Source organism: Pelecanus crispus, chromosome 6 (genome assembly GCF_030463565.1).
Source record: "Pelecanus crispus isolate bPelCri1 chromosome 6, bPelCri1.pri, whole genome shotgun sequence".
NCBI classification, from domain to species: Eukaryota; Metazoa; Chordata; class Aves; order Pelecaniformes; family Pelecanidae; genus Pelecanus; species Pelecanus crispus.
The window spans coordinates 34,019,397-34,032,031 of record NC_134648.1 but is presented as its reverse complement, the minus strand read 5'-3'; the positions used below and the strand labels follow the sequence as shown (position 1 = coordinate 34,032,031).

General features: G+C 44.0%; 1 protein-coding gene across 1 annotated transcript in view; it reads left to right on the top strand.

Moving 5' to 3' along the window:
* Positions 1-5,319, top strand: part of SIPA1L1 (signal induced proliferation associated 1 like 1) — a 75,806-nt gene extending 70,487 nt beyond the window's left edge. The window contains exons 17-20 of the mRNA XM_075712632.1: positions 1,081-1,227; positions 3,720-3,834; positions 4,321-4,402; positions 5,176-5,319. Of these exons, the coding sequence (XP_075568747.1) occupies positions 1,081-1,227; positions 3,720-3,834; positions 4,321-4,402; positions 5,176-5,319 (488 nt within the window). The remainder of the gene's footprint in view (positions 1-1,080; positions 1,228-3,719; positions 3,835-4,320; positions 4,403-5,175) is intronic.
* Positions 5,320-12,635: the final 7,316 nt, after the last annotated feature.

Here is a 12,635-nt window from a genome sequence, read left to right as displayed (position 1 = left end):
ACAAAAAAAAAAGGGCAAAAATAAGCAACACAACTAGTGGCATTTGTTTTCCAGTGGGCTTGTGTCCTGCCCACCACGCTGTCTTTCTGTTCGCTCTGGTCCAAATGGATTCTCCACTATAACCTTCTGCTCTGCAGCTTCTTCCCAGGTGCCCAGTCCATCTTCTGGCCTCTACATCTCTGGTGCTTCTAATATCACCTACAAATTTTTCAAAACTTTATGTCCTGACAGAGGGCATGAGGAAGCAGGTTGTTGCTGCTTCTGAGCTTACGCATGTGCTGACTGACCAGGCATTGCACGTTTTTTGATTGTCCAGCCAGTAAACTGAAATAAAGTAGATAATTGTTGGTTCACAATTTGGTCTTTCCCTAATTAGTGGCAATAATTCAAGTGTTTCACTTTGCTAGGCACCAGTTTGCACAAAAATTACAGGGACTTTATATCCTTCTTTCAAGCTTGCCAATGTTTTTTCCATAGTGGGCCATGTACCAACTTATGGGCAGGTGTGGGTATTTTTCAGTAAAGATCAAGAGGTTTCACTAAACTGCTGAGAAGCGCAATGCTTTGGAAGTCATTTTAAGGGTTCCCTTGTTCTGATTCATCTTGGTAGGCCTAAGTCTGATCCCACTGGTTTACAAGATTGTAAAGAGAGGAGGGGAAAAAAAACCCCACAATTTTGTATTTTTACAGGAGCAGATCGGTGCCAGGGTGTAGAAGCCCCAGCAAGCTGCAGAACCCTCCAAAGTATCTTCAGCTTGTGCAGAGGCAGGAATCACTGGGTGGAAGAGTACTGCCAGTGCTGGGGGGAGGCAGAAACTGGCTTTTGAAGCGCTAAGCTGCGAAGACTCAGGCAGGTTAGAAAAGAGCTGAATGTCCTGGTGAGAAGCACCATCTCGGAAAACTGGCTTGTAACGTGCTGTATATGGTCAACTACAGTTGATCAAACATTCTACTGAATTCTGGTTCCAAAAGTGCTATCCCAGAAAAATTAAAAATAGGGATGCATTAGTATTAAGAAAGGAATTTGGTTTTTTGGGGGTTTTTTTAATGGAGTTTATAATTTGTTCTGCATTACTCTAGGAGAGTTTTCTGCCTCAGACAGCTCCCTCACAGATATGCAGGAGCAAAGACGGCAGCCCATGCCAGACCCTGGTCTTATGCCATTGCCTGATTCTGCCTCTGATCTGGACTGGTCAAACTTGGTAGATGCTGCCAAAGCCTTTGAAGGTAAGGTTTCAGAATATAATACTTAGAAAGCTGGTCTTTGTGCATGCTTCATTGAGTGTTTGGTTTTGGATTTTTTTTTTTTTTTATCTTGACTCTTGCTTTTGTTGTTGTTACTGTTTCTACTGAGTCTGAAGCTTAAGCTCATTTAAAATAGCAGCTCAAGTCTTAACAGCCTAAAACTTTGGATGTAGCACTCAGATACTGTTTCTTCATACTGGAATCCCTATGCGCTATGGTTTGGCCAAATCTCTGTGAAACTGGTTACTTTTCATTTCATGTAGAGCAGCTGCAGACATCACAGCTAGGGTGGAAAAGACATCTGGCACAGAAGTGCAAAAGTAAGGTCAAGTAGCAGGGGAAAAGCCCATGAGCACACTGATGATTGCTTGCTTACTGCACTAGCAAGAAGTTTCTGTAGCGCAGCTGAAGTGTGCTGCCAAGGTAATTTGGGAAATATGCCTTGTTGGTATATACTTTTCCATTGCCATTCTTCCCTTTGCGCACTCTGAATACGTAGACTTGCACATAAGTGTCGTGTCGTTTCATTCTATGGCACTTTCCATCTCCTTGACACTTAGTAAACTGAAGAGAACTGTAAGCTGCCTAGATGTATTTGAATTTAAAATTAAATACACTTCAGCCCAAAGGGAGTTCACCTTACAGTTACTATAATCCAGTGGAAAAGTCTTCTAGGTGCATTAAACAGAAGTGCCTTTTCCTAACCTCTGCATAAATGCTGTCCCACCTTCATGAAAGTGTGTTCACTGATCCTGAATTTTTTAGACATTATTCTGCATGGTTGGAGAAGGCTGTGAAGTAGCTTGCTTTCTTGGCTGTTCTCTGGTAGTAGCCATATACATCATTAAGACAGTGCACGTCTAAGCTAGTGTTCAAGACATACATGTGTGCTCTGCTCTATTGCTATAGGAGTTGTAGGATCATTGTGTCTCATTTCTGCTGTGCAGTCTGGGGAAAGAGTCAGCCTTAGTCCTCAAGAGGAGATGAATTTGTACTGATGTTTTTTTCACAGCCACATAGGGGTGAAACCCAGGTTTTAATGCATTTCACTGTGGTTGGCAATTTCTGTTTAAAAGATTCCCTTTTTTTGGTTAGATTTATTTGACTGTCCTCATTGACGTGAATCCCTCACTTTTGTAGGCCCCAAACTCACTTGTGTTTCTCTTTAGAAGCATGAACAAAGTCAGTGTGGTGAAGGTAACAAACTGACAGCTCAGATGAAGAAAAGCTGGGGTAATGTGTTGGGTGGCACCTTCATCTCACTGCTGTAAAAATATATTCAGATTTGACTTGGAGAGGGAACAGCTGTCTGATGTCAATATAATCCCAGTCTCTAGTCTCTGCCAGGTGCCAGTAGGGATTGACAGGTACCAAGCAGCCTAAATTCTGATTTGTGATCCTGCACGCCTCTCTTCTACATTGTTGGTTGGTGTCTTCAGCACAAGCCCCCAAAGTTACAAATAGCAATATCTGCAACCAGCTGAAACAAAAGGTGCCTGGATCCATGAGCTACACCAACCTTCAGTATTTTCATTCAGAGGAAAAAGAGAGGAGCAGGAAAAATTCCATCAAATACCAAGGCGTGTTGATTTTAGCCTTATTGAAAGCACAGAATAAAAATCTGCCAGGCAGAAAAAGATGATACTGTTCTATTTCCAGTGAAAGACCAGCAGCTGCTGAGGGAGAGAGATGCTAATTTATTAAACTAAAAAGTGTTTATGTTATTGTTTATGCTAGGAAACTCCAGAGGTAGGGGCATTCGGTAATTTACAGTCACACCACATGTGATAGTGATTTAGAGATGTGTTAAAACATCTGAGCAGTTGCAGGACAAAAAAGTATAGACACAAGGCAGGAAAGAGGTTTCACATTTCAGTCTGAAAAGGTTTTCTAAGGCATAAGGAAAAAATTCTGGGTTCTGAAAAAATTACATTTGTCATTTTACTTTCCATGTAAACTGTGCACAGTGAGCTTTTCTTTCCTCAAAATAAAGGGATCCTTTATGGAGTGAAGGAACTAAATATAGTTACTGAGTTATTGGGCAGTGTCATGCAGTTGTACTCTGGAAGTTCTGCACCGCTCTTGTTGTTCCAGCTTGGCTTCTTGCCTCTGTTGGAACTGGCCTTGGGTGGACTCTGTGAGCGCCACCGGGGCATCTCTGGTTTGCACTCTCTAGCATCTCCCTCCTGGAGAGCTTCTTAGCCTGCGGGTGATGTATGATCTCTCTGAGCATGCGGTGCTGTGCCAGAGCTAGTAATTTGCTTGTTAAATTCAATACAGCAGAGAACCTGGTGCAACACTTCCAATGCCGGTTTGCTTCTGTCAAGTGGATATTGGTATGACATATCATCACCTTATCTTGCTTGAGACAGACTTAGATTGCTTTGAGATCCTGCAGTGTAGCCATTGTGCTGTGCATGAACGAATAATCATTGCTGCTGCCATTGCTTTTCTCTGTATGTTTGCCTTCTCAGTTCAGCGAGCTTCATTCTTTGCTGCTGCTGATGAAAATCACAGATCTGTGAGCGTCGCCTCCAGTAGTGATCAGGCTGAGGACCAGCTTACTGCACAGATAAAGCCTTATACAGGGTAAGTAAATACGCCAGATATGCAGGCTTCCTCAGCTACAAACTGAGGAAGAGAGTAGGACTGTCTTTATTTGGAAGCCATCTCCAGGCTTCACAGAAGAACTGTTCACAATTTCTCATGAAGATGGCGGTGGGAAGTGAAAACAGAAGAATCGTAAGTACAGTTGAAGCTTTTTGCAGGTTCTTTGTCTGAGATGTTTGTGAACGTGTCCAAAGCAATGGTAATTCAAGGCACGTATAATGAGCAGAAGTAGAGAGAAGTCAAGTGATGGGATGGCCCCAACTAATCATGAGTTAAATTTGTTTGTTGATTAGTGTGCTGCATGTGTTCCGTGTACTTTGTTAGGTTCTTGTTCATTTTGTGAATTCTTAGTGTACCTGAGTGCATACCTATATAAAGCCACTTTGTATAGACAAGGCTGTTAGCTACCCTATGTGAAGATAGTAAATCATATTAATACCTATTCTTGTTTCCTGCTTTCAACAGTAAAGAATCTCCTCCAACTCTCGCCTCTAAAGTGGACCAACTGGAAGGCTTGCTGAAGATGCTGCAAGAGGATTTAAGGAAGGTAAACATTTCATCTACAGAAAATCTGTAAGACATATATTTAGTGCTGATAGGTGATGCTAATAACTGTATAGTCCTGCTTTGCCGTGCCTGAGCCTGTGACGGTCTCATCCTTGTATGAGAAAAAGACAATTCTTTACTACTTTTCTCAGGCCATACTTCTAACTGTTCAAGGCTAAGGTGGAATGTCTAAATTTGTAGGCATCCAAGTCCTCTGCTTAAATTAGGAGGGTGATTCAGAGTGCCTCCACTCCTAATTCAGGTAACACTGCGAAAGGCTTGAAGTCGGTCCATGTAAATATATCCTGCTGATGTTGAAAAGTGAGAGTATTATCTAAACATGTAATTTCTACTGTGGAAACTTCCTGTATTGTGTTACTGCCTGTTTGGTCCAAGAAGGATCTGCTGTGGTCAGATGAAAAGTCTCTTAGCTGGGGAAGTATTTGCAGGAATATTTCCTATCCCTTACTTAGTTTACCATCAGCTGTTGTACATACGTGTTGTACATACAGAACAGGGTGTGCCCAATTTTATTTCACCACTTGGGGAGCCAGCTTATTAGAATTTAATATAGAGAAATCCTGCTCATTCAAGCAAAAAGTGAGGAATGAAATGTCACAAATGTCCCTTAGGTATAAAACCATGTGTTACTGTACATAAAATCCTTATAAAGAATGAGACTCATGCTCTCTTAAGAGATTCTTGACTCTCTATACAGGTAGGAAGCATGACCTAAAATTTCCACTAAGATCTGTGTTTTTCCTCATGCCTAAGGAAAAAGAGGACAAGGCCAGCCTTCAGGCTGAAGTGCAACATTTGCGGGAAGACAACTTGAGGTTACAGGAGGAATCCCAGAATGCAACCGAGAAACTGAAGAAATTCACCGAATGGGTTTTCAACACAATTGATATGAACTGAGAACAGTGTACGGGGAAGGAAACTATCTGTTATGAATATTAATACTGGGACTTAAGCTTTAATGCCACCTTAATCATGACATGTGAAAGTATAGTCAGAGCACTTCCCTGTCCTTCATCCTCCAATAACCCTTTTTTGCATCTCTGCGCGCACTCAGAAAAATTGCAGATCAACAATCAATGTCTGCCTTTTGTAGAAAAAAACAAAGTAAATAATTTTAAAAAGGTAAAATAAAAGTTTAACTGCTAAAATGTGAATGTCTATTTTTTGCACATTGTCTCTTTCTCTGTTATGTACAAAATGATTGGGAGGCTGGATCAGGCTTGCTGTTCCATCTGCCTCTGTTTCCATTAACTCCTTTCTCTCTGTTTCAGGTAATCTGCTTTTCCTTGCAGCTTTGGCAAATATTATGACATCTAGAAAATTAGAAAGAAATGTTTATTTTTACTGCTGCTCTTACATTGTTTTCTGAAGTATGCCACAGACAAGGGGATGTAATGCAATGTTTTAGGTGTCTCCTTAGCAACTTGCGCTTGATTGCTAGTGCTACCTTCAAGAACGCGTGTCCATAGTGTATGGTACAGTACAACCAGAATCATAACCTTTGGAGAGAGACTAGAGACGTGAGCCATGGGTGAGGCATATTATCAGACATGTATTGCATTAGCATTTCTGGTAGCCTTTGCTTCCTGTGGAAACAATGGCTGCAAGTAACTTTACAAACAGCAAAACTAGGCATGCTGCAGTTCATACCGTATCAGGCAGGCTGAGAGATACTGAGTACTGTTGCTGTACTGCTTAAGTATAGTCCCCTTCCCTTCCAGGGGAATCTGTTGCTTGCATATGTGCAGAAGACTTAGGCTGAAGTTGTAAAGAGATTAAGATTTCTTTACCCTGAACTGTTTCCATGAAAATCCACATCCACAGAGATGTCCGTGCACCTCCCCTCTCCTTCTGTTTCTCTGGACTTCTCAAATCACAGCAGATTTGAGAAATGTTTATTCAACTTGTGTTTTATTACATGAGAGGTCTTGCAAATCTTCTACCATGGTAGATAGAGGAATAGGTAAAGTTGAATTAGAGAAGTGTATTTTTCAAAGTACTGGGATAGGATTGGAGCTCTGAAATCCCCAATCCCCAGTGAAACTGTCTAGCATGAGATTTCCCAAACTTCCTCATGCCCAGAAAGTTAATTTCTTGTTCTTTGAAGGAACAGCTAACTTGCCACAACACGTTACCTCTCCAGAAAGTATCTTTTAGGTGTCAGAATACGACTTTTAAGCGCCGCAGTCTGCACAGGCATTGAACTGTGTGTGCAGCATGCTGAGAAACCTTTTCTACTCCCTTCTGAGGATACAGTCATTACCTTAATAAATATTGCCTTGCATAAAGTGCAGTATATTTGGGGGTTAATTTCAAGAGCATCCACTCCCTCCCCTTTACCACATTCTCAAATAGACAGGTTAAAGTCATCGGGCGTAGTCTTGTCACAAACTTCCACACTCTTTTGAAATCCCTTTTTCATGCTCTTTAATCTTGCTCCACACAAGTACGCACTACACTTCAACCTCAAACTTCATTTATGATGCTAATCCCCATGGAGTTCTTCTCTAATGTTTTGTTATGGAAATGGATCTCTTTGGAACTATTTCTGGAGTGCTTTTGTAAAGGTTTAGAATGTCTTGGGTTTTTTTAATGACTTGTATGAAGGAGATTTATAAAATGCCTGATATTATTTGTAAATGGGAAATATTGCTAACATCTCTGAGCACCCTGAAGTCTTGCTTTTATTCTCTTTTATTTTTAAGTTCGTTTTTTATTTTATTTCAAAAAATATTTTGGGACTTGGGGCAGACTATTTATTAGAGTTTTGCAACAGAGTTCTTCTTGTATGATGCCACTGAAGGCTACTTGTAAAATTCTGACAATAAAACTCATTTTAAAGGCTCTTCTAAACAATTTTCTTCTGATTTTGTTGGGTTTGTTGTTTAAGACTTTCCAGAGTGTCCATTTCTTCCTGCTTTCTCCTTGTACCACTTTTCTCAGTGCTTGGCAATAGAAGACTTTCATTCTCTATCAGATTTCTACTTTTTATCCCTTTGAAGGCCATTACTTGGTATGTATAGGTGCACTTCATCCCTTGACTTTTTTACTTTTATTACTGCACAAATGTATTTTGTTTTCCCATTTACAAGGTTTTGCTGCCTTTAACAGTGACTCTGAGCTTCAGCAGGCTGATATGGTAAAGGAGGGGCCGTGGGGTTTTTATCATTTATCAGGGTTTTAGAAGGAACTTGGAAAAATTGATGCTGATTTAGGTGAAAACCAAACTTGCCTGGCATGTTTGCCCAAGGGCACACACAGCTTTTGGCATCCCAGAGCCAAACCTGGTGTTAGGGTGGGTTGGTTGCAGGGGAGGGAGGCAGATACACCATTTTTTTTGTTTTCCAGATCTTCTTTGACTCGGGAGATGACCTTGGACATGTTCTGAACAGACCTTTTTTTGGCCCAGTGGATCAGCATTCTGCACAGCTCAAAAATGTGGAACTAGGTCAGTCCGCAGGAAAGCATCTTCCAGGTTCACTGAATGGATCCTTAAAAGGCACGTGGAAAAAGAACGTCCATCTCTTTCTAGCAGTAAAGTACCCAACCAAGAGAGCTCTGAAGCAGCAAGAAGCATTTGATTGAAAACAGGGGTTGAATCTTGGAAAGAAAACTAGATGCTGTCTGACCATTTGTAATTGGATGCTGGTAACTGAGTTGAAACAAAGTTTCCTGCAGGTCAAGGAGTTGCCCTGCACACATTCATAATGAATTCATTCATGCCGGAGGTTCCCACGCTCCACCACGCACACTGCTAGGTCGGCCTAGACCAGGGCAAGATCCAACCTGCAGGCATCTCCTCACAGACCAAGTAGTTATGGGCCTAAGCAGAAGGTGGGTGGCTGTGGGAAGAGTGTGGGTAATGGGGGCTGCCTTCCTATGTCATCCATTTCTCCCAAGAGAGTCACATTTTTTATTCCTGGAAACAGTTTTGCATTCCTTGTCTATGTTCCAGTGCAAAGGTACTGTTCTCCCTGTGACAGTGTTTTGGATAGCCAGATGTGGCTGGTACAGCAGTAGAAGGCTGCCTTATCTCAAAATCCCCAGATGAGGAGGGGTCACCACAGGGGGTCTGCAGGTTGCATGATCGATAATACTCTATCAGAAGTGAAGCAGGGTGTGGGTAACATGTCAGGGGGTATCAGGGTGGGGTAAGAGGTGAGCTATAAGGCATGCGGGAGGTGGGTTTGTGAGAGAAGAGGCGGGTAGGAAGGGGACTGGGGAGCCAGTTTTATGGGGTTAGGGGAGAGATGATGTGGGGATAAACTGCAACGCATCCAGATCTTACTCCTCTAAAAGCGTGGTTACTGTATGATAGCCTGCTGTTTCTGTAGGAAGCCAAGATGTGTTCCAGGCCCAATGAATGGGTATTGTGAGAAAGCCTTTTCCCCAACTTTTCCTTTTGTGGGAGAGGTCCCCATGAACCAGGCACAACTTGGGAGGGTTGTCTGTTTTTAAAACCTTTCGTAATCTTTCTCTCATCTCCTAGTGCCTTCTTTTGGGTACATGGTTAACAAATCCTCTTTTAAAGCAGTCGGCTGTCTCCTAGCAGACACTTCAGTATGGTGTTAATCCTGTATGTGAGCAACTTGCTTTGCTGCAAGACAGCAGGGGAACAGAGGCGGTTGCTGTTTACCAGCTGGTGTGGCATCCAAAATTGGATTCCCTGGAGGAGAGATGACACTCTCCCTCCTCCACCGCTGCAGTTGGAGCGGAGACATGGGCTTTGCTGAGGCAGTTACTAATGGACGGGAGCTGGGCAATGAGATGATGAGGCTTGTACAGATGTCTTCACCTCTTCCTGGTACTAGCTGTGGTGAGGAAATCCTTGCTGAGCTGTTTGAGGCAGTGCTGGGGGCAGGGGTGGGAAGCTCATAGAGATATTTACTTCAGAGCTCTGCAGTAACAGCCCCTTCCCCTAGCAGAGGTTTCAGCTTGGGCTGGGCATGAGGGGAGCAAGGCTGAGGAGTTTGTGTGAGTCAGACTTGTTGGAGGCCAAGGTCTGGATTTGGAGCCCCATTTCCCCAAGGCAGGCGGTGGCTGATGGCAGCTACCTACACCCCCTTTCTGCAATGAAGACCGGCTGCGGCCACCGTCTGGGAAAGGCAGACCCTCTCCCACTTTCCGCTGCAGCAGCCTGGGGGAGTCATGCTCAGCTTTGGGGAGACACAGCTGGCTACCGAGGGGCCTTACGGGGTTTTGCCCCACTTGGTATGTAAGGTCACAGCAGGTAAGTCCCTCTCTCCAGCTTCTCCTGCACTTGCATGGACCTGTCTTCCTCCCGAAGGGATTTCGGTGTGTCACAACCAGCTTGTTTTAATCCCAGAAGTTTGGTGTCTGAATGATTTAAAGTGGGCTGGGCTGTTTATGGCATGGCAAAGTGTGGCCAACTTGAGTGGGAGCTCCTACAGGAAGTAAAACTGGGGTGCTGCAGCAAGCTGTACAACCTTCCCAAACCACAGGGCTGCAGAATTTGTGGTCTATCACAAGGTAACTTGGCCTGGGAGGATCTTCAGGAAGTCTCTTGTCCAACCTCCAACCAAAGCTCTGAGGTCAGACCAGGTTGCTCAGGACTACATCCAGCTGGGTCTTGGAAAAAACCCTCTAAGAATGGAGACTGCACGGTCTCTCTGGGCAATACATGACTGTCCTCATCATGGAAAACTTTTTATCAGAGTAGTTAGGAGAAATGTGTAACCTCAGCAGCAGTTGCAGGCTACATTTGCCTATGTTCCTGCAGGAGCTCATGACACAGGAGTCTATACCCTCCTTGAAAGCCTGCGAGTTGTCCCCTGCCTGGGGTTGGCAGCAGAGCATCCACGTTTGCTTTCCCTCTGTTGAGCCTAGCAGGAAGGAGGCCCTGCAGCTTGGTGCATGCTGAGCTTTGTTTGCTCCACTAATCAACTTCCTACAGTACAGTTCTGATGTTTTTTCTAGAGATTTCTCATTTCTGTAACTCAGGCCTGGATTGAGCCCCCTGGTTCTGCTTCGCTCTGCACTGCCTGCAAGAAGGGCACACGTGCTGCCAGGCAGAGAGGCACAGCTGCTGGGCAGATGATGCTCCTGGCAGCTGAAGGAAGCCCATCAGCTTTTGGCACACAAAGAAGTCGGAGGCTGAAACTAGGATGTGTTCAAGGACTAGGACTGAATGTGGTTTCCTAACCTATTGTTGTGATAGTGGTAGATGGCACCAACTAGTAACTAAAAAGAGGTTTCACGCCACAGGGGCAAAAAACCCAGGACTTGTCCTGGTGTTGTTTTAAACTTCATACCTGCTCTTTCGTCTTGCTTCCTCCCACCTGCTCCTGCACTTCTCTTCCAGCAGAGTTTGTTCGTTTTGTCTGGTGACTGCTGTTCTGCCGCCCGGGATCTGGTGCAGCAAGTGACTGCTGCGCTGATCCTGGCAGCGAAGCTGTGACTGCCTGTGGCTGAGCTGAAAGGCAAGACTGAGTCAAGCAATTGAAGCACTTCACTGAACAAAAGAGCTTGACTGCTCACTTGATTTTGTGAAAGGGGTCGAGACACATTTGCATCTTCTTTGCATCTCACACCCAGAATTGAGTTTGCTTAGCCGGAGCTGAGAGGCTCAGCTGGTAACTTATCTGTATGGAAGGAACAAGCTATGTCATGCCCAAAGAGCTATGTGCCAGAGATAACGCCTGGGATGTGTCTACCCCCACGCAGCAGAAACAACCAGTATGTGCTTGCCTGGCACTTCATTGCTTGGGGGTTTCAGCTCAGTCCAGCTCTGCATGGAGGAGTGTCCCAGAGCTCTGCTGTGCCAACTCCTGCTACAGGCATAGCATAGATGACAGTTTGGGAAGATTTCAGTCTCTTGTTTCCTCCCTGACCCACCACATTTGATCCTAATAGTAAGATGATACAAATACACATGTATTTGTTTTTAACATTCTTTGCAGCTTTTTCTTTTTCTTTTTTTTAGACGTTAGTTTTTTCCAAGCTGTGCACAAGTATTTGACAATGCCATTCTTCCTTGTGACTGTTTCACATTGGTAGACCAGTCAGCCACCGCAACCTGTGAGTCCTTGTAGTATTACTGACTGGTAGATTGTTTTCTGACCTTCCTTGCTTTATATTGTTCCTCTGCTCATGCTCAACATGCAGCCTGGACTGGGGAAAAAGGGGCAGAGAGAGGTACATAGAACCAGCTTCTTGCCTACTCAGTCTTTGCCTCTCACTTAATGTTGATACTTGCCTGTGTTTCACCATACTTAGGACTGTTGAAACTGAAGAATTTTGCATGCATGCGGTTTTGAAGATGGCCTGGAAATCCTTTATGGAGGGCAAACATCTGGGAGCTGCACTGTATTCTGCTAACTGTTCAAGCACCAAGCAAGAAATAGTCTCCTCTTCTTGATGAGAAGCTTGATGAGGTTACACCTATAGCACGGAAAACATGAGTCTCCCTCTCGTCCATGATTTTTCTTTCAAGGCTTCCATGGCCTAAAAGCAGCTCTGAAACTAGCATTAATTCATAGAACCATAGAATTATAGAATCATTTAGGTTGGAAAAGACCTTTAAGATCATCCAGTCCAACCATTAACCTACACTACCAAGTCCACTCTAAACCAATCAAGGGTAGATTCCAGAGCTTGGATTTGTTTGCCCTGATTTCCCAGTTAGATCTCAACTGATGTTCTCCAGTTAAAATCTGCAGGTTTTATTCAGATTTGTTTTCTAACTGAGCCATCATCATTAGACAGTCAAAATATAGGACATAGCCTGCGTAGAGGAGGCTCACCAGAACCAGAGCATGTGGTGTGGGGCTCTGGACTGCTGTAAGATGTCCTCCCCAGGTCCTGCCACTCCTGCGGGTCTTGGGTGTGCTACCTGCGTAGTGTCATCTTTGTGGCTGGAAGGGGCAGAAACAATGGGAAGTGCCTCACAGAAAGGTGCTGGCAGACAAAAACATCCCTGTCTGAGGTCGAGAAAAGGCAGACAAGTTCTTCACACAACAGTCAATAGAGGAGCCACAGCCGGCCTGGACAAGAGCCCTTGAGGTGTTTTCTCAGCAACCTTATGGACAGCAGAACAGGAAAAACCAGGGCTGCTCTCTGTGAGATGCCAACCATTGCACGACAAGAAAAAAGGGAGAGGCAGACTGAAACTCAGTGTGTAAGCACACACCAGTCTCTCCTACTGAAGTTTCCCGAGTGAGAAGCAACAGAGTAGACTTGGAGCATGCCTGTGG